We start from the raw sequence: 24810 nt of genomic DNA on the forward strand, positions 1-24810 counted from the left end.
CTGAGAACCATGGCCTCAGATTTGGAGGTGCTGATCCTCATTCCCGCTGCTTCACACTCGGCTGCGAACCGCTCCAGTGCGAGCTGGAGGCTCATGACACACATTTTTCCATATAATAAGACAATGGGCCATAATTAGGTGAAGCTGGCTTCCGTTAAAGTGTTTTTATTGATTTTGATGGGAGTTTGGGTGATGGGTGTGTAGCAGTGACTTCTACAGTCATTGACGTGTACAGATGTCACCTGATCAGGCTTCCAGCACAGGACTCGGTTTCCCAGGTTACGTTGCTTCTTGTGTGTCCGCCATATTGCCTTCGCCTAAACGCGCTGGCTGGATCGTCTCTTACAACTGAAAATGTAAGTATGGAAAAATGATGTTCCCAGCTGGGATCCCTGCTTCGCTCCTGTGTGGGAAGTTGTGGTTAAAAAGCTCCAGGCGTCAGTTTGTGGTTGTTTCACGCTGTTTTCTGGAGGCTGGACAGCCGCACAGCTCAGCTCAGGACAGCGGTGCTCGGCTCTTGTCTGTTGTTGTTTTCCCCTCTGTCACAGCCACAAATTACATTCGTGACTCCGTCCCGAGTTTTTTATTGAATAACTCGTCGTGTAATTGTGTGTGCTATTTAAATGGAAACGAGATGAGTGTCCGCCACGATCGTGCGGTCTTTGTCACGGTCTGTGTTCAGCTCCTTTCTGGCGTTAGCGCTGCGAGGAGCAGCTAGCCTCTTCGGTAGCCCGTGGTTAGCAGCCGAGCACCGTGGGTTCATTGAAATCTGTGCTCGAGGTCTGCCCGTGAACAACAGTTGATAAGCTAACACTAATAACTTGGTGGAAAATTAATATCAGAGTCGACTCAGCTGCCTGTGCGTTTGAGAAAACCCGTTTACACGCTAACAGCCGTAGAGACCGTGTCTAATTTGAATGTGTGCTGCACACAGGGTTTTGTTTATGGACACAGATTAATGATTGCGGTACAAACACGTCATGGTAATGTACTGGTCAACGCAGCCCCCGTTTTACGTCCCATTGTACTGTGTTTATTGATATTTTATTCTTCATATGTGGAAAGGTTGTGTAGCTTGCCTTTCAAACCGCTCGTTGTGTTTTATGTGAACCACCCCCATTTTCACCTCTTTAGTGCTGGGTATCGCAATGCATTTTGGGTAGTCTTTGCCATGTTGTTATTCGGGCAAAACCAAAACAAAGACAGAGGCCAACAGGTAATAAGGAGCAAAGCTGCAAACACCCAAATGATACGCAGCAGACAAGACAGAGAAATAAGGCCAAGCAGGGAGGCACAGAAGTCTAACTTGAAACTTATTAAGGTCTCCATTATCTGCAGCAGCTATTCTTTACATTACGAGAGTACACTGTAAGACAGACACACATATATACAGTATAACATTCTGACTAGACAAACCTCTCAGACCCACAACAGAACAGCCCCATATAACACAAATAACACTGGTTTCTTGTATTATCTGTACATAGACGAACTGTTATTAGGAGTGATCCGTATGCCCAGGTTACACAACCCTGTGTGTCGTGAGCACCAAACACATCAGCTCAGTTAAGAATTAGAAATTATTTTCCATTTTTCAGTGGAGTACCACCTAATCTGCGTGGAGTCGTTATAGCGACCCCGTGATGTCATTTGTTTGCGTGAAATGTGAAATGCCTGCTGTTTGGCATGTGACTTTTCGTCAGACACCACAGTGTTGTTTTTTGTGTGTCCTTTTCCCTTGTTGTCCACTTTCGGCTTGGATTATCGCGAAGGAGTCGTGACTCATCGAGCGACTCTATTGACCAGCCCATTGATGGCAGTCTGTTGACGACACAATTTCAGATAGCTTGGCCAAATAAGTACTAAAAAAGTATCTGGTAACAGGTTCTAACACCCAATGGAAAAGCCTAAAAACCGAGTTGAGTTGAGCCAAGCCGATTACTGGGGTATTAGTACCTGTGTGGATACCAGTGAGAAGTATACAAGGGCTTCTGTGTGTCCGAGGTGTCATGATGGTACCCACTCATAATCATTTCATAGATGGGTTTCCTTTAAGGATCACACTGAAGCGTCTAAATGTGGGTGGGCGGTATAAACGGTATACGGTAGAAACAATATGAATTTGGCCAACAGTTGAGATTTTGGCTATACCGCTCTACCGCGATAGCGCATGTTGATGTTGTCATCAAGCTGCGCCTGTTTTGGTCGAAAGCGTTGCAGCGGCTGCAAACAATATCATGTGGAAATTATGCCGGGCGACAGTCATAGTGATATCTTTGACTGCCTCACACACTTCTGAGGATTTTCAAAAGTTCTTTACTGAAAAAATTTATTAATATCAGAGCACATATCCCGCTCCCATCCCACGACCCTTCTGAACCACCTGCATGTTCATTCTCTCCAAATTTAAACCAGTTTCATTATCCCATCTTTCTGATATAATAATGCCAACTACGTGAAACCAACTACGTGCCCCTTGGATGTGTTACCTACGCCATTTCTCAGAGATGTGCTGAAGACAGTCGGCCCTAACATCCTCGCTATTGTAAATGGCAGTATCTCAAATGGAACTGTTCCTCATTCGTTTAAACAAGCTGTTGTCCAGCCGTTTCTAAAAAAACCTGGTTTGGACCCGTCAGTTCTTGGCAATTTTAGACCAATCTCTAAGCTGCTATTTTTGTCTAAGGTTTTCGACAACTTCAGTAACCCTACAAACGTCGCTGCTGTTTAGTTTTCTGTCCTCATTTATGTTGGAAGTGATAGCAGAGCTGTACGTTTTAATTTTCTCAGCTAGCGAGCTAACTTCCTGCTAACTTCTAACTCCGTTGAATTTAATAAATTGTGTTTTCCTGGATGTTAAACTTAATTGTTACACCTGGTAAAGCAGCAACGCTGATCATTTTATTACAGATGAAAGAATTTAGACAGTTTGTAACTCTCAGTGATGCCGCAGTGTTTGTTTGACTTTGGGACCTGAAAAGGACGGAGTTTTGGACCCAGATTACTCCGCGAGGCTCCTGACTACGGCAGCCGTAATACTCCGACAATCCATCAAACGGTGCGGCTTCGTAGCAACCAAAGTCGTACTAAAACATTTTGACAGATTTCTGTAGCACATAAAATCGGTTCGAGGTCAGTAAGCACAACCAGAATTCATACATAAGGTGCACCGGATTATAAGGCACACTGTCGATTTTTAAAAAATTAAAGGATTTTAAGTGCGCCTTATAGTGCGGAATATACAGTATACAGAAGAAAAGAATATATCGTGAGATATATTGTTACCGTACATGCTTCAAATTATACCGCGATATGGATTTTAGGCCATATCGCCCAGCCCTACGTCTAAATAAAACAAGACCATAAAGCTTCCTAACAACCCTATTACATCTAAAGAGTTACATTTGTTAAAATGATAACATGACAATGAAATACTGTTGAAGGCGATGTTTCCAACTGCTATCCAAGAAATGCATTTTACTGGTGCAGTGACTTTAGCTGCTTCAGTCTGCAAAGTATAAAAACCTCTTAGTCCTTTCCATGAATGGAGACTATAAAGAGAGCGCGAGAGAGACGAGTCCCTCCAAGAGTCCTGAATTAAAGTCTGAGAGAAGTCAGCACCCACAAGTTTAAAACAATATTTTAATCTGCATGTCTGCCTGTCAGCGATACCTGAATATTCCCAATGAGGCACAATAAAGGATATTCCTATTCTGTTCTGAGCTTAGATGGGGATTTTATAAAATAGACACTGTAAACACATTGTTTTCTAATTCTATATAAACTTACTGGCAGCTTAATTTACTATGAAAGGTATAAGTAAATAACTATAATAGAAAAAAAGTACAGAGTAAGACCGTGGATCAGTGTGATGTCTCTGACAGTGCTGTGTTTCATCCAGTCGGACAAACTGGGTGAGAAGCTGGACTGTGTCAGATGCCAGCGCTAACACTAATGTCAGTGCGTTTATGGTAAAAAGTTTTGCTGCTGCTCATGAGGAATGAAGGGTTTGTGCGTCCGTGTTGACTTCTGCATTAATCGCAGCGCTGATGTGCTAAAGCAAGCTTTGAAGGAAACAAATCGTGGCTTCCTGTGCGCTGTGAATCCAGCACGGTGAACAGAGGTCAGCGGGCAGTGAGACCTTTTGGTCTTCTGCTCTCTGATTGGCTGACTTCCAGTCCCATTCCCTTTCCGCCCAACCCCCCACACCCCCCACCAACCCGACTCCCTGTCCACCAGTTTTTTGTCTTTCTTTCTGGTTGTTCTCCTTTTTGGATTTTTGGTTCATTGCTGAACTTTTATTTTACTCATTGACATTACAGGTTACATGTTTATGTGTGACAATAGAAAGTGTGCTGTGCTTACCATTAACTTGGAGTGAATAACTCGTTATCATTGATTTGCAGAAGAGTCTCCATTTTTCCTTTCTGTTTTTCAGAGTTTCAGTGATGACTCAAACAGTTCAGACCAATGGGGTCCAACCCCTCAGCAAGACTTGGGAGCTGAGTCTGTACGAGCTACAGAGGACTCCACAGGTAATCACTAACACCACCTCATCATCAGTCAGCCTGTGGCACGGCTGTGTTTGTGATTGTTAGGCCTGGTTCGTCTTGGTGCTAACCTCAGTCTGTGTGTTTGCTTCTGCCACAGGAGGCTATCACAGATGGCCTGGAAATAGCGGTGTCACCCAGGTCCTTGCACAGTGAACTTATGTGTCCTATCTGTCTGGACATGCTGAAGAACACGATGACTACCAAAGAATGTTTGCATCGCTTCTGTGCTGATTGCATCATCACAGCTTTGAGATCTGGGTGAGTGCACGGGAACACCTGAGTAGAGCAGGGCGATATGGCCAAAAATATTTATCACGATATATATTTGAAAATTTGCGATAACGATATAACTGACGATATAATTGATGCGAGACAAAATACAACTCCACAACATTACTAGCACAAAAAGACAACCTTCCATTTATTTTCACTTAAACAAGAAGCTGGTTTTTATGTACATTAAAGCTTTATAAAAATGTAACAGTGCAAATGCAAATTCCTTGCTGAAAGTTTAACCCAAAGGCATTTCCAGTAGAAATGGGCTGACATATCCTGAGCATAACCATGTATAATATCCACTGAAGTTAAAAAGAGGTGCTTTGCAACATTAAACTGCAGTGTGCAGTACGTATTTTTCGGACCATAAGGTGCACGGGATTATAAGGCACATTAAGCGAAACAAAGCAGTCAGATAAATCAAACTTTATTAAACTCATTCTTCTTGCTTCCTCCACTTCTGTACCATTGATTCATTAATGTTGAATTCTCTGCAGCTGCTCTATTCCCATGTTGTTGCAGTATATTAATGACTAACCTCGTATTGTGGATGGATTATCTCAGTTGTTCTCCTGACTGAAGTTTGGTCCGTTTACAGCATCCTGCCATGCGATTGCATTTGTCTCTAACCATGAGGAACCTTCACGTGTTAGTGTTCGTCCTCCAGCTTCACTGTTTATGTTATGCTAACATAGCTGTGTCGCTAGCGATCACGTAGCACATCATTATATACCAGCTAGCCCAACTTCAGTAACCCTACAAACGTCACTGCTGTTTAGTTTCCTGTCTTCATTTATGTTGGAAGTGATAGCAGAGCTGTGCGTTTGAATTTTTTCAGAAATCTCTCAGTCAGAACATGCAATATCATGCTTAGGTAACTAGCGAAACTAGCGAGCTAACTTCCGCTAGCTTCCTGCTAACTTCTAACTCCGTTAAATGTAATAACTTTTGTTTTCATGGATGCCTGGAAGTTAAACTTTATAGTTACACCTGGTAAAGCAGCAATGCTGATCGTTTTATTAAAGATGAAAGAATTTAGACAGTTTTTAACTCTAAGTGATGCTGCAGTGTTGTTTGACCTGAAGTATACAGAGTTTAGGACCCAGATTACTCCCAGATTTAAGAGCATCTTAGTCCGACAAATACGACGGCCGCTTGCATGTTCTGCAAAAAAATGTGCTTTGTCGTGTATCTGACGGACAAACACCAAACCAGTTCCACATCACGGAAGTTGCACCATTTTTACAAACCAATTCTGGTTCATCTGTTTCACTCAACAATCGGCCATGTGCGTATGAAAACAAAGGCACTGCGCATGCGCGTTTCACTCATATTCTATCGCGATATTTCATTTTCCTATCGTTGCCTAACATTATACCGGTATTACCGTGAACGGTATAATATGGCCCAGCCCTACACCTGAGTAATATGACCGTCACAGCTGGACAGAGAGGGCGGCAGTTAGCGCTGCACGATTAATCGTTAGAAAATCGCGATCTCGATTCATACTTGTGTGCGATCTCATTTCCAAATGACAACGATTTTAAAAAAAAGAAAGAAAAAAAAAAGACGCCGATTGTACCGCATTTTGATCCGGGACGTAATCTGCATGAAAACAAGCGCTCACTCTTCCTGCTCAACAAATGACAAGGGTGGAGCCTTATACCACGTGATACAGAAGCTGTGCCGTGTGATGCTAAAATTAGCAGGGAAAAAACCACGGAGAGCACGTCAGGGATGACGAGAAAGTGACAGGAGAAAATCCGTCCCGGTCAACCACCCAAACATCAATAACGGGAACCTTATACAGCGCTTCCCTATACCCGTCGAACTCGCGCAGGCACAAAGACATTACGGAGGCTATCACTTATCACCTGACCAAAGATATGGCTCCATCAACACTGTGCAAAACGAGGGATTTAGGAAAACGATCAACACCCTAGACAAACGCTACACAGTGCCGTCCCGCAACTATTTTTCTATTGTTGCACTACCTGCTCTGTACACGCAGCGTCGAGCAACGGTGGAGACAGAATTTCAAGCAGTACAACATTTTGTTGTTTTTATGTTTATTTATTGTTTTTATGTTCAGTCTCAACTGTTACGAAGTTGATGTGCAGTTAATAAGTGCAATAAATATTTATACTGGAAAAGAGAATTGTGAGAGAATCATGATCTCAATTCTAAACCAAAAAATCGTGATTCTCATTTTATGCAAAATCGTGCAGCACTAGCGGCAGTGAAGTCACGGAGCATCTGTGCAGCCTGTCGGGAAGCCTGTGTAGCCTTCCATGATTGGTATTGGCTGAAGCAAGCTTTATTCAAAGGCCAGAGTTAACGGCCAAATTTAGCCCAGGAAATTAGTTTTAACTTTTTATCAATGAGTTGCTCTTTCCAAATCCACTCTCTCTTTTAATGGCACTAAAACATGGCTAATAAAACACATTGCACCTACCCCACAGGATATTAGCATAGTAATAATACAGCAGTGAGACTGGTTCAAAAAGCCAAAGCTTCTCACCTGAAGGTTGATGTGTGAGAGTGACCATCTTACAGTCACAGCACCTGCTTCCACTCACACTTACAGATATAGGCATTAGGCATGCAGATGCACAGTAACAGTCCGAGCATCGTCTCATGCTGATGGGCTAGCACGGCCTCAGTGTGGTATGAATTTTCCTTGTTTTTGATATGCTGTTTTCACATACTGTCACTTCGTCTGTTGTTGTTCAGGCTTTCACAGGTCATGAGTTTTGCTTTCATAACACCGATACAGACGTTAGAAAACAACTGAGATGTTGTGCATGATTACCTGTTGTTCATGTGGAAGTGGCACTGATGCCGTTTGCTGTCTCCGCAGTAATAAAGAGTGTCCTACCTGTCGTAAGAAGCTGGTGTCCAAGAGATCGCTGCGTCCAGACCCCAATTTTGATGCTCTGATTAGTAAGTGATGTCAGGAAAGTTGTGCTTTACATCCACATGTTGATGGTTTCTTATGCCTGCAGGAAGAACATTTTGTGTCATTTTCACATTACTGTGGAAGAAGAAACATGGCAGCATTTGAATAATGAAAGCAGCAACAAAGATCAATCCATAAATAAGTGAATAGATTCATCAATACACCTTTGATTCCTGTGACACGACGCCAGCAAGTGTTCAGTTACACAGCGATGTTGCTCCAGAGGTTTAAATAGTGCCAAGTGCTTATTTAAAAGTGCAACAGATGTAGGGAGGAACGAGACTTTCTGCTGCTTTGTTTTCTTTGCTCTGTACCGTCTCCCTGAGAGTAACGGCTCGTACTGCAGAAAAGATATGGGATGGATCATTAACAGTTTTATGATCCTGATGAATCTTTTTCATATCTTTACTGGAGAGACTGGTTCTCTTTGTAGTCTTCGAGCTAATTTCTCACAGAAAAACCCAACACAGCCTTTCCATTTAAAAAAAGGTATCCACATAGATGCCTGAGTATTCATATGAGCTAACCTGCTGTGTCGTACACCCATCAATCCCCACTGAGTCATGTGCACATCCTAAGGTCAAAAATCATTTCTTTAGTTTTCTCAGTTTTAAAAATCAGATGATGATGATTACAGCACAGTATGAAATCACTACAATCAACAATTCTCCAAAATCACTATTTGGTTCATACTCAAGTTTTCTGTAGAGAAACATAATACAAAATAAATGTTTTTTAAACACAGCCTTCATTAATTTATTGTAATTGGATCATTATGTAAAAACAAATTGTTATATACGTGTACTTTCAGACCTGTAAGACACAGTCTGAAAACATGTGTGTGTATATATTATACATAGTTATTTCCTGTTTATTTACGTGTGGACATGGTGCGTGAAGTCTTTTGTGGCATTTTTCTACTTTCAGGTAAGATTTACCCGAGCCGTGACGAGTACGAAGCCCACCAGGAAAGAGTTTTGGCCCGCATCAGCAAACACAACAACCAGCAAGCCTTATCCCACAGCATAGAAGAAGGGCTGAAGATACAGGCTATGACCAGGTAAAGGACGTGTACAAATGCTCCAAATACTCACATTAAACTCAGTCCATTTCAATGAATGCGAGTTACCTCTGTGTCAGACTACAGCGTGGTAAGAGACACACAGTGGAGAACGGCAGTGGAGCTGAGGATAATGGAGACTCTTCCCACTGTAGCAACGCTTCCGTCCACAGCAACCAGGTATGATGTGGTATACATGGATGCTTTCTGTGTACCGCTTAAGCCTCTTTTCCACGTGTACCTGTTTGATTCAACTGGACTCGATTTTAGGATTTTCCATTAGGTGTTATTGCCTGGTACAAGCTACACGCAGAACTTTCAGGCCGTGTTGCTGTAACAACCTCACCCACATTGACTCAGCTGTAATGGAAAACAACCTAAGCCGAGTGTAGTTGATTAGGATTAGGTTGATTTGGGGTGGCTGTTACTCAGGAGGTAGAGCAGGTCACCTACTGATCGGAAGGTTGGTGGTTCGATCCCTGCCTCCTCCAGTCTGCATGTCATGTATCCTTGGGCAAGATACTAACCCCAAGTTGCTCTCCGACGCATCAATCGGCGTGTGAATGTGTGTGAATGTAGTTAGAAAGCATATAGAGAAAGTGCTTGTGAGAATGGGTGTGATTGGGTGAATGTGGCATGTTGTGTAGAGCGCTTTGAGTACTCCGGGAGAGCAGAAGAGCGCTCTATAAGAATCAGTCCATTTACCAATAGGTACTACTGGAACAGAGGCATTGGCGTCTTTGTCTTCCTTTTCTTTATTTTTCATGTAGAGCATGACTAGGGCCGGGTATCATCACTGACTTCTATCATCGAATCACAAAGTCCCCATTGATTCAGTGTTTACTCAGTCGGAAATATTATAATTCTGATCATTTACATCTCCTTACATTTATGTCTGTGTATAAAAACAAAGCTGACACTGTGAGACTTCATCAGAGCATCACAGCAGATGTCTTTGTGTCAAAGTAACTGAGGATCAAACACAGAAAAACGTGAAGAGATTTTCCTGTCCTGGCTTTTTACAGCAGATAATAGAGCTGCACAATTAATCGTTAGAAAATCGCGATCTCTATTCATACTTATGTGCGATCTCATTTCCAAATGACAACGATCTTTAAAAAAAAAAAGAAAAAAAAAGACGCCGATTGTACCGCAGTTTGATCCGGGACGTAATCTGCATGAAAACAAGCGCTCACTCTTCCTGCTCAACAAATGACAAGGGCGGAGCCTTATACCACGTGATACAGAAGCTGTGCCGTGTGATGCTAAAATTAGCAGGGAAAAAACAACGGAGAGCACGTCAGGGATGACGAGAAAGTGACAGGAGAAAATCCGTCCCGGTCAACCACCCAAACACCAATAACGGGAACCTTATACAGTGCTTCCCTATACCCGTTGAACTCGCGCAGGCACAAAGACATTACGGAGGCTATTGGGGTTTTTGGGGGATGTTGCTAACTCCGGGTCCGATAACAGGCACCACACCCGCAGTAGATGCGCTCGGTGTGAGGTCTCGCAGCAAGCTATCAAATACGGCGCATTTCTCGGCTTTAAAAAAAACCCGTCGCCAGGTGTTTCATCAGATTCGAGGTGTTACCTCCTTTGACAGTATCAGCTTAAAGCACTTGTTGCAGGCTGCTGAGTTTGCATCTTTTGTTGTGAAGTACAGACAGACTTTGACCGCTTCGCTTTGGGCATTTTTAATCTGTAGCTCTGCTCAAAAGAACGTACGTACCTGGGCCCGCCTACTATCCTCGGAAACGTAAAATGATTGGCTAGAATCCAAAGTGTATGACATCTCAGGGGAAAAAAAGGCACCGGCATAATGGCACCGGATACCGGTACCCATCCCTACTGGTACCAGGAGCTGTTATCTAATGGGAAACCCTGAAAAGCGTGGCGAGTCGATCCGAGTACTAATGGCAAAGAGACGAACACACGAGTGTGAGGACCACAGTGATTTTTAGGATGGGTGATCTCTCTTCATCTTTAACTGTGGTTCTGTAGGAGGCCGGGCCGAGCATCAAGCGCACCAAGACAAGCGACGACAGCGGTTTGGACATGGATAACGCTGCAGAGAACGGGGGCGGGGACTCGGTGATTGATGGTGGTGCCAGTGAAATAGAGCTGGTCTTTAGGCCACACCCCACCCTGATGGAGAAGGATGACGGTCACAACAGGTAGTCAGACATTGCTGCTGACACATCCATTTCAATATAATACACACCCTACGTTAGCTCTGAAAATCCAGTTCCTGCACATATTCACACGAGTGCTTTTGTGTCTGCACAGTGTGGAGTTTGTCCCTCGCTACATAAAGACATCCGGTAACGCCACAGTGGATCACCTGTCTAAATACCTGGCTGTGCGACTGGCTCTGGAGGAGCTGAGGAGAAACGCTGAAGCCAGTCCTGTTAATGTGGAGGCAGCTTCAGAGAAACAGTACACCATCTACATACCTACAGCTGGAAACCAGTTCACTGTGAGCACCCACACAGACACACTCAGCTTTACTAAACATATAGCTATCCTGTCTTTTTCACTGTGATCCACACAGACGTGGACTGAAGGCTGTTGTCCCACAGACTTCTGTAAGACCGGAAGACTTTTTGCACCCACAGTATGATAATCTGGTGGCCATTAGTTTTAATTTTTCCAACCCATGTTTTTCTTACAGTGTTAGGGGCTGGCACAAAAATAAAACAAGTTATATAGTATAGCATTATTATTAGTATACCAAGGTTTAGCTTTGTGGTTTTATTTTTAAAGTGGAAGAATTCATGTTGGCTGTAGTCAACGAGGCACCACACTAGGGGGCGCTAACCACTTATTCCCTTTTTTTAATCCTTGAGGAAATGATGTAAAACACTGGCACTTGGCACATTTGATGTAGACGTACGATGTTGTAAAGGGATGTGCACAAAGGTGAGACAGCAGGTTTAGCTTTTCTATGTGCAAAAACAGTTCACAGTAACAACAACAGATTCAATGGCTACATTCAAAATACTGTGTGATTCAGTGTGTTTGGGAAATGACGTGTTGAACTCTGTCCACAGGTGCTGAATGGTTCCTTCTCCCTGGAACTGGTCAGTGAAAAGTACTGGAAGGTCAACAAACCCATGGAGCTCTACTTTGCCCCTACTAAAGAACACAAGTAGACGGCCAGGAAAACACACACACACGTGCGCACACACACACACACACACACACTCAGAGGAAAATCAAATGCATGGACATGGATACCTGTGCGGCACACAGAAACAAGAGCAGAAGTGTATTTCTGAAGGAGATGACAGGGTTGACTAAAACCCTCAAAAGGACTCTTGTACATAGAAGAAACCCCTTGTTTTATATTATCTGTATCCGTGTTGTTTCTATCTTAGTATGATGTAGCAGATCAGAACAGCAGCCGACAGACTGGGCTGCTGACAGTAACTGTGGATTCTCTCCAAACAAATCCAGGGTCCATCTATAGCGTGACGTTAAAAGCACATGGTATACTGTCTTCATCTGGATGGCCTTTAGGCTGGGACTCGTGGGTCTGTTTGACTTTGGAAACCGCCCTGCATCACATGGGTGACATGTGGCTGGGTTTAGGGCCTTAAAAACCAGGACCAGCTCTGTCCAAACAGTGTAGGAGCACACGATCACTCCCAGTGACCTCCAGGATATCAGAATGATGCGCTTTGTTAAAATGCCTGTGAACAGTTTGCCATGCATTAGTGGGCCATGTACGATGCATCTGACATGCATGGAAGTAAATAAAAGCCACAATGTGAATATGTGTTGCATTGAAATGTGTTTCTGTTAGAACACTCTTCTATATATAATTATGGCGGCACGGTGGTGCAGTGGTTAGGTCCTGAGTTCGACTCCACTGTCCAGCCTTGCTGTGTTTTGTTTGTGTGGTTCTCTCCCAGTACTCCCAGAACATCACAGTTGGTTAGGGTAACTGGTGATTGTGAATGGCCCACAGGTTTGAATGGTCGCTCGCCCTGAGACAGGCCTGTCCGGGGCGTGCCCCGCCTCTCGCCCTGTGGTAGCTGGGATACGCTCCAGCATCCCTGCAGTCCTGATAAGCGGAAGAGAATCTTGCCACGTGTGACTGTTAGTTTACGTGAAAATGGAAACAAACCAACAGATTTGGTCGTCTTGTCACGGTCACAAAGTTGACGTGTACAGCTGGTTTATGAACCCTGATTTGAGTTGGAGAATCTCAGTTGCCCTGATCTGTAGGAACAAACTGTCTTCTAATATCTGTGGCTGCTCTCTATCGCTCATCCTTTTATAAATGTCTTTTGTAACAGTATGTGTGATCGGAGGCTTGGACAGTTTGACCTTTACAGTATTTATCCTGTTTGCTGAGGGTGGCTGTCCATCACAGGGAGGTTAACTCGTTGCTCTCACAGACACATCCTGGAGAAATCTTTGATACAGTTTGTTTCATTTTCCACCCAGCAGTCAGGTTCCTGAGTGTTTGGAAGAGAAACTCCACGGAAAGGGTGATTCCTGAGTGAGTGCGAGTCTAAACGTGTACCGTAAATGTTGTGACTTTGTCAATTTGTGTTCAGACTGGTTGCCAGTTGGTACATTTCAACAAACCACAAACATGTGCAGAGTTTGAGCTGTGCTAACGTGAGCTCATGCTCGGTTGCATGGACACTACTTGTGAGTGATTACTGAAATGTGTTGATGAGAATGTGAAGGGAATAAACTGTCAGTACAGCCTGTGTCATGTCATAAACTTGTTTTCACTGATGGTGGGAAAAGGAAGTGTTCAGACACAGAACATGGAAATGACTTGGTTTCATACAAATATCATGTTTGATATCCTGTAACGTGTTTTCCGTCTGTCTTTAAAACCTGCAGCTGTTAAACAAATGGTATAGCACAATGCCATGTTTCTGATTAATGTATAGTATGGGTTATATTAGAGGAGTTGGAGAATCTGTTAATTTAAATAAATGGAAGTGCTCTGCTCACTGCAAGTCAAAATGTTATTAGAGAAACGTCTAAATTATGGATAAAAGTCGGTGAAGCAAAGTTTATAAAGTTTAGAACGACTCATTTGTTTCCTAAACCTTGAAACTAAAAAACAGCAAACATTCTTTCTTTGGATGCAGCTCGTCTCAGGTGACGATTTGCTGCTATTCTTTCATTCGAGTCGATAACCAGAGAACGATCTTTCTGCACAGTAAGTATAACTTGGGTTCTGGAGAGTGTAGATGACACTTTACTCATTTCTGCCGTTCTAGAGAAAAAGGTAGTTAAGCAAAATGTAGCAGCTGAAGGAAAAGTAGAAACTAGCTGTTGCAACTAACCTCAGTGCTTGAGCAGATACCGTTTCGTTTTACTGACCTATACATTATTCTGAATAAAAATAGTTTGAGCAGAAATCAACATTGGACTTTTGAAAGTCACAGAGGAGCGTGACTTTCAACTTTAGCAAAGAAAATGGTCCCATTTCACAAAATACACTCACCATGAGAGAGAACCCTACGAGTCACAGCGTTACTCATGTTTCGTTTAGGACGAGTGCATCTGATCAGCAGTGTGTGGAGCTTGTATACTGCATCCTTCTGTTTGGTCAATAAAGCTGAATCTGAGTTCAACATGGAGCACACGGTGCTGTTTCTGCTCTGTAATCATGTTTGACATCCTTTCAGTTCAGTGGAGTCCAGTGTTACATGACCTCGGCATAGAGCTGAATACATCAGTGCAACTTCACATCAAAGGTATTTTTAATGAATTGGATTCAGTTGTCATATTAAAGTTTTTCCCCTGAACATTGGCTGATTCTATCATTTGTTCTGCTACTTTGTAAATAAAAAATATCAATAATTATAGTCATTTGTTAGAAACATCGCTCAAAATACCAGAATGTTAAACAAAATTAGCTTATGTTTCATTTAATGATGCATTTAGTTTTGGCACATGTGGCTCTCTATAGACTCCACTGGTTTCTTGCACTGAGGAAGCCAGACTGCACCAGTAAAACAGTCCTATAAAGTCTCACATCTGGATGACACCCATAGATGAGATGGTGTTTTACTCTAGCCTGGTGCACAACAAACACTTAAACTTGAAATAAAACTTATGAATATTATAGTAAACACGATCATTATTTACAGGCATATCGTGTCTAATACTTTACTGGCTCAAAGTCGTCACTCACATCACTCGCCCATAAAGCAGAAAGCCTCAAAAGGCTGTTCATCAAAGACCGTCCGGATTTCTCGACACGCTCCGACGGCTCTGCTCATCCCATCACTAACAACTATCCTGCTGTTGTGATAAAAGCAGAATACAAACTCATTTTCAAATGTGTGAGCAAAACAACTACAGTAGTTTTATATGTATAAAAGGATTCAACAGAAGCAGAAAAGACAAGTGTTCAGCTTCGGCTCTTTATTCTTTTGTTGTTTCAAATATACAAAGAATCAACGTAAGAAGAACAGCCACGAATCAGGCTGAACCAAACACAGTTTTGGCATGAGCAGAAAAAAAAAAAAAAGTGGACAAACATCTTGAGAAAGTTGAGGGTAAACAGGAATATTTCCTCTGGATGAGTCCGACTCTACCAGAGGAAAAGGGGAAAGATGCAGAGAAGACAGCGCGAATGGTGCGAGAGCCAGCAGAGCAGCCGGGGAGCTGTTTAAAGGAGGAGCTGTGGAGCTGCTTTGCGTCTGAGTGAGAGGTCTCTTTGCAGGGATGCCAAACAGATTGTGTGAGGTGCCAGCACCTTGCCGCCTGACTGACACCCAGCACTTTGAAATCCTAGAAATGTGTGTGAAATCCAGAAAGTAGAAAAAAAAGTAGAAAGAAGAGCAGTTGGAAAAAAAGTCCTATATAAAGACAGAAGCTCAGAAACACAATCAGCTGTGGCGTGTGACTGGACGCTGCAGGTTCGGCGACCATCAGACCGTCTTCCTCGCAGTCAGGACTCTCACGATAGAGCCAACTCCTCCCACTGCCAGGGCCTGAGGACGCACAGAAAAGAAACGTCCATAAACTTTTCTCTGCATTATGATTTGAGGGAATCGTCTGTGATTGTGATCAAAGCTCTGGCTTTGTGAACGTGGCACTAACCACTTAATGGAAACTGGTTTCGATTTCAGCACAATTTCCACTCTAAGATTGTATTAGCTTAATTAACAGAAAGCACTGACCTTTTCATGCCACTGCAGGAGTACAGCACTACTGTTGTCAGAGGGCTTCTCAAAGCCTCTGTAGATGTATTTCATGAGCAGATCCACTCCTGCTTTGTCCAGAGAGCCCACAGCCTTCTCTATGTCACTGCTCTTGAAGCTGCTCAACACTTTGACCACCAGCTGCTCTGCTCGCTCCTATGCACCAACACACATAAAGAGGGGGAGGATACTGCATATTAAAAAGCAGGTACCTAAATGAACACTTTCCATCAAGACATCTGAGCTCCCACATCATTTCAATTCAATTTTATTTATACAGCCACAATTCACAGCAGTTGTCTCAAGGTACTTTATATTGCAAGGTAAAGACCCTACAATAATACAAAGAAAACAGCAAGCACTGTGAGGAGACTGGGAATGAAAAACTCCCTTTTAGCAGGAAGATGACTCCAGCAGAATCCCACTCAGGGAGGGCTGGGGAGGAAGACAGAAAAAAGAAACGCTGGATAACGTGATATCGATTCATTAAAATCCTGAATCGATTTTTTAATATAAATGTATTTTGCCCAAAATTCCAGAATCTCTGGTGAAACGTCACAAAATTTTGACAACCACCAAACAGCTAAGACAGTGAATGAGAGCAGGAACACGGCTTCTGCACATAGACGTAAACACAAAGCGTGGAGCAGAATCGGTGAGATGTCGCCTTTCTCACAGTCGGGGCTGAAAGCCGACAGCTCGCTGATTCTGATGTTTCGGCGGGTCGAGCTTTGTGTTCACGCCCTTTTTGCGCCGATTCTGAAGCTGTTAGTTTGATCTCTCTCCAAACAACATTGACCGAACCAGCAGCAAAAGCAGATCCAAACTACGCTTCACATAAACATCGTCATGAATTCACTCTGACTTTTGCTGTTTTGCTTCCACCAGGATAAAATCACACTTCATGCACAGCTCTCTCTCTCCCTCTCTCTCTCTCTCTCCCTCTCTCTCCCTCTCTCTCCCTCTCTCTCTCTCTCTCCCTCTCTCTCTCTGTACTTCAACAACAGTTTCCCGTCTAAAAATCTGTTTTCTGCATTATTCGCTTGCTTGTTACGCACAAGTCTACCGTTGTTTACAGGCTGTCGGCCGATGTTGTTTTTACTTACTTCTGAAAAGAAAACCTAATTTCTGCTGTTCAACAGGCTTCTGAACAAATGTAAACTTTTTAAAATTATACAAAATGCCTGTTAGCCGTGTCTCTAATAAAACCGCTGTAACTTCAGAGGTAACGTTCATATGCTGATTAATGGTTTTCTTTCATTTTTGATGTACTGCAGAATATTTTTATAAAATTCCAGAACAGGAAAATCTCCTTCATGTTTTTCTGTGTTTTATCTTCAGCGACTTTGACACAAAGGCCTCTGCTGTGATGCTCACACCTTTGATAAAGTCTGGAAAGTGTCAGCTTCCTTTTTATAGATACAAAAATATGTAAATGTACTGATCTGAATTATATTATTTCTGACTGTCAAAATTTCCCAGATTCAAATCGAATCGAAGATCAAATCGATTCAGGACCTTGTGAATCGGAATCGAATCGATTCTAGAAATCAGTGACGATACCCAGCCCTACCAGAGATGAATAATATCTCATGTGCAGAGTGATGTATAAACATATAGTCAGTGCACAGTCAACACTCAGTGCATCACGGGAAGCCGAAACCTACTGCAGGGTAACCAAGGGAGGATTTAGGTTCATTTGATCCAGCCCCAACTGCATGCTTTATCAAAGAGGAAACCTTTAATTTCAATGTGGAGGGGTAGCAGCTCTACTCTGAGCCTATCTCTAAGACAGAGACAAGAAGAGGACCCCAGGACTACAGGCCTGACATCCCACGTCATGAAGACCCTGGAAAGACTCATCCTGGACCAGCTCCGACCCATACTCAGACCACGTCAGGGATCCTCTTCAGTTTGCTTACCAGCCCCTTCTCGGAGCTGAGGATGTCATCATCTATCTGCTCAATCGCGTCTGCACCCATCTAGACACGTTGGCGAGCATTGTGAGGGTCATGTTTTTGACTTTTCCAGTGCTTTCAACACCATCAGGCCGACCCTCTTGGGTGATAAGCTTACAGTGATGCAGGTGGATGCTTCTCTGGTGTCCTGGATTGTTGATTACCTGACAGGAAGACCACAATATGTGTGTGTCTGACAAGGTGATCAGCAACACAGGAACACCACAGGGGACCGTCCTTCCCCCTTCCTCCTCACCCTGTACACCACACACTTCAGCCACTGCACAGAGACCTCCATCTTCAGAAGTTTCCTGATGACTCTGCGGTGGTTGGATGCATCAGCAGGGATGATGAGTCAGAGTAGCCAGAGGGCTGTGATGTGAGCAGAATCATCTGCAGCTTAGTGTGGCAAAGACCAAAGAACTGATTGTGGACTTTAGGAGGACCAGGAAACCTGTGACACCTGTTTCAATCCATGTGGACTATAAATACCTCGGAGTACACATAGATAATAAACTGGACTGGGTTAAAAACATCACTGTACTCTACAGGAAGGGCCAGAGTCGTCTCTAAGGTCCTTCAACATTGGTCAGACAATGCTCAGGATTTTCTATGAGTCTGTTGTGGCCAGTGCTATCCTCTATGGTGTTGCATGCTGGGGCAGCAGGTTTAGGGTTGACTCCCTTAAGGTGGTACCTGAGAGGCAGCTATCATCCAAGATGAAGACAATGCTGGATTATACCTCCCACTCACTCCATGATGTGCTGGCTAGTCACAGGAGCACGCTCAGTGAGAGACTAAGATTACCCACAATGCACCACTGAACAACACAGGAAATCATTTCTGCCTGTGGCCATCTCCCTGTACAACTCCTCCATCTAATGCACAGTACAGACTGCAATAGCTACACACTGTTGCACAAGTGACAAAGTTCACAGGTTAAATGTCCCTCATATATTCTTGATATTTATAATTGAGCTATTTGTATATATTAGAGCTATTTCTTATATTTCTAAACTTTGTAACATATTGTATCATGTAATTAGTTTAGTCTATTACTGTTACTGTCTTGGAGCAACTGTAACCCACGTAAAGTATTTCGATTGTTTAATATGTGCATTGAAGGACATGTCCTGGTCAAAAATGACTCCAAGGTTCCTCACAGCGTTACTGGAGGCCAAGGTAATGCCATCCAGAGTAAGGATCTGCTTAGATACCATATTTCAGAGTAAGAATCTGCTTAGATACCATATTTCATGTTACCCGTCTTATCTGTCTTCATGGATAGATAAAGCTGGGTATCATTTATGTCTTCTAATGATGCTGCCTAAGGGAAGCATGTATAATGTAAACAGAATTGGTCCTAGCACTGAACCCTGTGGAACTCCATAATTAACCTCAGTGTGTGAAGAGGACTCTCCATTTACATGCACAAACTGGAGTCTATTAGATAGATATGATAGAAACCACTGCAGTGCAGTACCTGTAATACCTACAGCATGTTCTAATCGCTCTAATAGGATATTATGGTCAACAGTATCGAACGCTGCACTGAGGTCTAGCAGGACAAGCACAGAGATGAGTCCACTGTCAGAGGCCATAAGAAGATCATTTGTAACCTTCACTAAAGCTGTTTCTGTGCTTTTTCTGTGTTTTTGAAAAAAATTGCAATAAAAAGAGGTTTGAGATGATCCTATAACTAGCTAAGACAGCTGGGTCAAGTGATGGCTTTTTAAATAACAGTTGAGGGCCTGTGGTACATAGCTGATTGATAGAGAGACTACGCTTGCTCCTCACCATCAACCAACCATCCTGTTTTTCCGGCTGCTAGGGACAACCTGCTGGGGAAGAGCTAATGGTAGCTATGCTACCTTTGGTCACACTGACTACAAGGGCCTGGCTAGTATTATGTGTGAGGTTAAAATATTTTGTTCTTCATAAAGTTTTGTTAAGTCAAATTATTTAGATAAGAAATATTATTAAATAGCAGGTGTATATAATGCTCTGATGGTCTGTTAAGTATATATACTTAAGTCAGGTCCATGCAAGGAAACTAACCAAATTAAACCAATTCTGCCAAGAAGAGTTTCCAATCAGTCCAGAATTATGCCAGAAGCTTATTGATGGCTACCAAAAGCATGTTGTCAAGGTGCAACCAAAATATGTTAACTAAATATTAGTGGGGGTATATGTATATAAGCAGCATGGGGGTACAGTGGTTAGGACTTTTGCTTCACAGCAAGAAGGTCAATTCAATCCCAGGTCCTGGGTTTGAATCGACCATTTGGCCAGAGCCTTTCTACTTTGAGTTTACATGCTCTCCCCATGTCAGTGTGGGCTACCTCTGGCTTCCTCCCATAGTCCAAAGACTAACTGGTGACGCTAAACTGACTATAGGTGTGAAAGTGAATGGCTGTCTGTCTCCCTGTGTTAGCCCTGACTGACAGCCTGTTCGGGCTGTGCCCCATCTCTTGCCCCATGGCAGCTGAGACAGGCTGTAACTCCTAAGCAGTTAATGGAGCTTTTCTATGAAAACCTTTTAATTAAAACTGAAGCGTTACTCTTGGATTATGTTTCATTTAAATCTCTTAGGAAAACATAAAGAACCACATTCAGAGAAGTTAAATGCCACTGTGGAGTATCGCAGCTGTCGGCTGGCCCGCGCGATCTGATATCGTCGTGTTGGTGTTGTTCCCAGATCAACATAGTAAATGTTGTTCCAGGATCAACATTGCAAGTGACCAATCAGAATGTTGTGACGTCATACTTTTGCGACTTCGGGAAAAACCGCCGTAAAACAAAAAAACTGTACTTAAGCTGCGAGAAACCGCCTCTGTCCGCCGATCAACGGACCCTAACCCTTTAATAAACGCTAAGCTGAATTGATATTGTCCTTGCAACATTGGAATTTCATAAATGCACGAATGGCTTGGCGCGCAAAAGAATAACGTCACAACAATGTGACTGGTCACTTGCAATGTTGAACCTGGAACAACAATTTCATGATGATCTGGGAACAACACCAACACGACGATATCAGATCATCCTGGCTGGCCCTCCCTGAGCCTGGTTCTGATGGAGGCTTCTTCCTTTAAAAGGGAGTTTTTTTATTCCCACTGTCACCAAGTGCTTGCTCTCTTTATTGTTGTCTTGATTCTTTACCTTACGATATAAAGCATCGTGAGGAGGCTGTTGTTGTGATTTGGTAGTGTATAAATGAAACTGAAGTGAATTGAAAATAAATGTAGAGAGTCAGGTTGAATAAAAACACGGTTACCTTGGCATTCTGGTTCTTGGTGTTGATTGGAGGATTCTTTAGGACAGCACTGAGAGCTCCATTCAGATTCCCCTTACAAAATATCAGTCAAGGACAACACAGAGATGGAGATACACGACCTGTGCTTCCTGTTTTAAATGAATACACATATAGTATACACTATAGACACTATAAAGTGCAACTACAAAACAAGGAGTAAACTGTTTCTAAAGCAAACAGCAGGTTTCATTACAAATAACATTAAAAAAAAAAAAGACTTCTGTGACTAAATTTTACAACTAGGCACACAAAGTCAAGAGTCAGAGTAGGGCTGCCACGATTCGTCGACTATCAAAATCATTGACGACTAATTTAATAGTCGACGTGTCGTTTGAAGCTTTGCAAGATCCTGAAAGACGCAGGAATAAGTAGTAGGATTTAAGAGTGTAATAACGGACTGAAACAGAAGATGGCAGCACTGCATCTACAAGGATGCCAGCTGCCGTTAAACCCCGAGGAAAAATTAGTCTCCGGTATCGTAGCTGTGTCCAAATTCAGAGGCTGCATTTGTTACAGCGACGCGACAAAGGCTGTCCAAACTCGAAGACTTCTCCAAATGCGTCCTTAATTTCCCCAGATTTGAAGGATGGGTCGGGTGTATCCTTCATGACCCAACCTATCCCAGAATTCATAGCGCGGCCCAGCCAATTACAGTTTCCAACGATGGCGGCAGCTACTTAGTTTTAATATTACTCTTTCTGGGTCACAAAATAAAGTTTTCAGATATTTTCAGGCGAGAATGCAGCTGTGTAAACCTCAAATATCTGGTCGATTTATCAAGACATCACATATTTACAAAAGTGCTCCGATGTTTTCGGAGATGTGCTGGCCGGGAGGTCAAGGTTCAACTCCTGGCACATCGTTCTCAAACCCCCCGCGGTCTTTCGCTACTCAGGTTAAACATGATATAAAAGTCACTTAGATAACTTAAAAATGTTATTGTTTGGCTTTTTTCAGCGTTTTGTTTGTTCCTCAGTAAATCGGTTTGGCTGAGATTAAAGTTACAGTTTTCACACAGTTGAATAAACGTCAAGCAGAAAATTGATTAAAAAGAAGTGTGAGATGATAGAGAGTTTACTCCAGTGTGCTGTTATATTTTAGATATGAAGTAGCAGACGGCTGAGTTTCCACTGAGACAATCTGCAAATTTCATTAAAAGTGTAATTAAACTATCACCTTGTCTTTATTTTTAGTTAGCACATACCTGAAACACTTCAAGCTGTAAGCTAATGATAGTTATATCAGAGCAGATGCTGCTGGTGCAATAAGCTGTACGTTTCACGTCCAGTGGATGATGATCTGATTGGTCGACTCTCACAATAATCGTGTGTGGCAGCCCTAATTCAGAGTAAAAGGACTACTCTATGGTGCTCCATAAACGACAGCGGTAAAGTAGAGGCAGCGAGTCCTCCTGCACAGCTCCTCAGCCTGCTCTCTATGCAGCCGAGCTCACCTTAAAGCACTGCTGTTGGTTTCATCGAGGCCTTTAAAGGCGCGGAAAGCTGCAGGTGAAAGAAACACAGTCGAACAGCAGCTCTTTAGCGTGAATACATGACAATTCTGATAATACACACAGTCCGACACACGGACAAAGAATGGGGCTGAAACATTTCCTTAAAAAGGAAAAAGTCACAGAGAACCACACCCTCCTGTGACTGACACCCGGAAGTCAGGTTTCACAGGCTCCTATGAAACAAACTGCACACAGGATGTCACAGAAACGTCAACTTTATGTCACTGTAAATACCCGGAACATTATTTTAACCATATAAAAACGGGTACCGAGAAGCACCGATACTGGACCGATACTCCGCCCTTCAAACAGCGGAGCTGTCCACATACACGCATCACTGTTCGCCGTGCCGTCAGCAGAACAGCCGCCAACTTAAAGGATATTGTCTGAGCAGAGAGTCCACTTCGGCCTCGTCCGGACCGCCCTGATTCTCTCCTCCCTCTTCCTCGTCCACGAACTTGTTCTCGTCGTATTCATCGACATCTACTTTCCTGAAGCGGTCGGACACCGTGTTCTTAGACATCCTGTACACGACAACAAAGATCGGCTAAAGGAAAAGACAAAGCTCTAAGGACAGCACACGCCACGAAACTCTGCTGTCCACTTCGCAGCCCCGCAGGTCCACTTCCTCACCTCCTCACTTCCTCACTTTCTTTCTACTTCTTCCTCATGTTCGGGCCAAACAAAAAACCCCAAACTGGCGCAGTGCTGCCTCCAACTGGTACGGAGTTTACAGAACATTTTTTAATATTTGCAATACAAACTCATATGAAGAAACGAGAACATCGTGAGCAAACTCATTTTTTATGCAATCTATATTACATGTCAAGTGAATTCTTTTTGTTTTAATTTGATGACTATGATTCATTTCATGAAAGTCCAAAAGGTATTTCTGAAATGTATTTATAAGCAATGGCGTGTCCAGCGGGGTGGCCTGGGGGCGCACAGGCCACCCCCCAAACCAGACTGGCCACCCCAGGTGCCACCCCAAAGGCAAAACAATAAAATTCAATCAAATATCAAATGTCCGATTATGTTTTCACGGTGACGCTCAGATATCCGAGTGTAAGTGAATGCAGCATCGCTTCTGCGCTATGCGCATCACGTTAGCAAAGGTAGGAGAGCCAAGCACGAAAGATGGCACTGCAGGAAACAATTTTTCGGTGAAAGAAAATGAGGACAGAATAAATGTCCCGGTAAGTAATATCAAGTTTGTTGAGTTTAGTAAACTTCGGTGAAATTAGAATACCAAGGAAAAAAATAACACTTAAAGAATTATTGCAGCTGTGGAATATTTCAGACAGTATGCTACTGAGGGCAGCTAACATAAGAGTTATGAGTTATAAGATATAATCTAAGTCGTAACATTGCTGTATGGAGCTGCAAATTTGGTTGCAGGTTAACATAGCTGGACTGGCCATCGGGCATATCCCCAGTGACTTATTTTTTTATTTTTTTTGTAATGGCATGAACAATGAGAGGTGGTGGATTGGCCAGATGCAGGTCGATGTGTAGCAATAACTCCGTTGTTTGGTGGTGGCTATGGCGGGGCTTCCACAGAGGCAACAGGTGGATGAGGGAAGGGGAGGCAGGAGGAGAGCCCCGAAGCAGCCACCAGTCCGAGTGTCAGGTGAACTGAACTTCAGGTAAGAAGTTATGACCTGCAGTCTATCTGGGTCAGATATAAACCAAGTTTAGGTGGAGTTTATTTTCATGTTGCTGACTTTTTACTGTCAGTTGCAATAACTCATACTGCGTTCTAGCCAGCTTGGAGTTTTTATACAGCTGGGTGGGTGCTATGATGTTACTGATAGTGAACTTTATTTTATTCATAAGGTTAGTAGAGTTGCCAACGGCTCCTTAAAAAAATGGAATGGTCCCTCATTCAGAGAAAATATTACACGTTTCGTATTGAGCTGAGAGGAGACGCGGTTTGTCCCGAACTTTAGCTAGAATGGAAAAAAGACACAAAGCTGGATTTATTC

At 43.0% G+C, this 24810-nt stretch overlaps 2 protein-coding genes across 2 annotated transcripts; one reads left to right on the top strand and one right to left on the bottom strand.

The window, feature by feature from the left end:
• Positions 1-218: 218 nt before the first annotated feature.
• On the top strand, positions 219-14634 carry rnf2 (ring finger protein 2). Its single transcript, XM_086271400.1, has 9 exons — positions 219-356; positions 4439-4535; positions 4651-4811; positions 7690-7772; positions 8716-8848; positions 8929-9028; positions 10856-11028; positions 11141-11330; positions 11905-14634. The coding sequence occupies exons 2-9, from the start codon at positions 4449-4451 to the stop codon at positions 12004-12006; spliced, it is 1029 nt and encodes a 342-aa protein (XP_086127526.1). The 5' UTR covers positions 219-356; positions 4439-4448; the 3' UTR covers positions 12007-14634.
• A 607-nt stretch (positions 14635-15241) lies between these two features.
• LOC147309310 (actin-related protein 2/3 complex subunit 5-A-like) lies at positions 15242-23490 on the bottom strand. Its single transcript, XM_086272435.1, has 4 exons — positions 23209-23490; positions 21274-21346; positions 16018-16194; positions 15242-15828 (listed from the first exon to the last, which is right to left on the bottom strand). The coding sequence occupies exons 1-4, from the start codon at positions 23346-23348 to the stop codon at positions 15766-15768; spliced, it is 453 nt and encodes a 150-aa protein (XP_086128561.1). The 5' UTR covers positions 23349-23490; the 3' UTR covers positions 15242-15765.
• Between the last annotated feature and the right edge of the window lie 1320 nt (positions 23491-24810).

The sequence above is a fragment of the Aulonocara sp. 'chitande type north' Nkhata Bay genome, linkage group LG18 (genome assembly GCF_057382095.1).
Source record: "Aulonocara sp. 'chitande type north' Nkhata Bay isolate Kocher_YH1m ecotype deep benthic linkage group LG18, A_spYH_male_GT1.1, whole genome shotgun sequence".
NCBI lineage: Eukaryota > Metazoa > Chordata > Actinopteri > Cichliformes > Cichlidae > Aulonocara > Aulonocara sp. 'chitande type north' Nkhata Bay.

Coding starts and splice junctions, on each gene's coding strand:
- rnf2 (XM_086271400.1), top strand. CDS start 4,449: ATGACTCAAACAGTTCAGACCAATGGGGTCCAACCCCTCAGCAAGACT. Junction 7,773..8,715: donor CAATTTTGATGCTCTGATTA/GTAAGTGATGTC, acceptor TTCTACTTTCAG/GTAAGATTTACCCGAGCCGT. Junction 11,331..11,904: donor CAGCTGGAAACCAGTTCACT/GTGAGCACCCAC, acceptor CTCTGTCCACAG/GTGCTGAATGGTTCCTTCTC.
- LOC147309310 (XM_086272435.1), bottom strand. CDS start 23,348: ATGTCTAAGAACACGGTGTCCGACCGCTTCAGGAAAGTAGATGTCGAT. Junction 21,347..23,208: donor GTGGACTCTCTGCTCAGACA/ATATCCTTTAAG, acceptor GATATTTTGTAA/GGGGAATCTGAATGGAGCTC. Junction 16,195..21,273: donor CCAAGAACCAGAATGCCAAG/GTAACCGTGTTT, acceptor GTTGGTGCATAG/GAGCGAGCAGAGCAGCTGGT.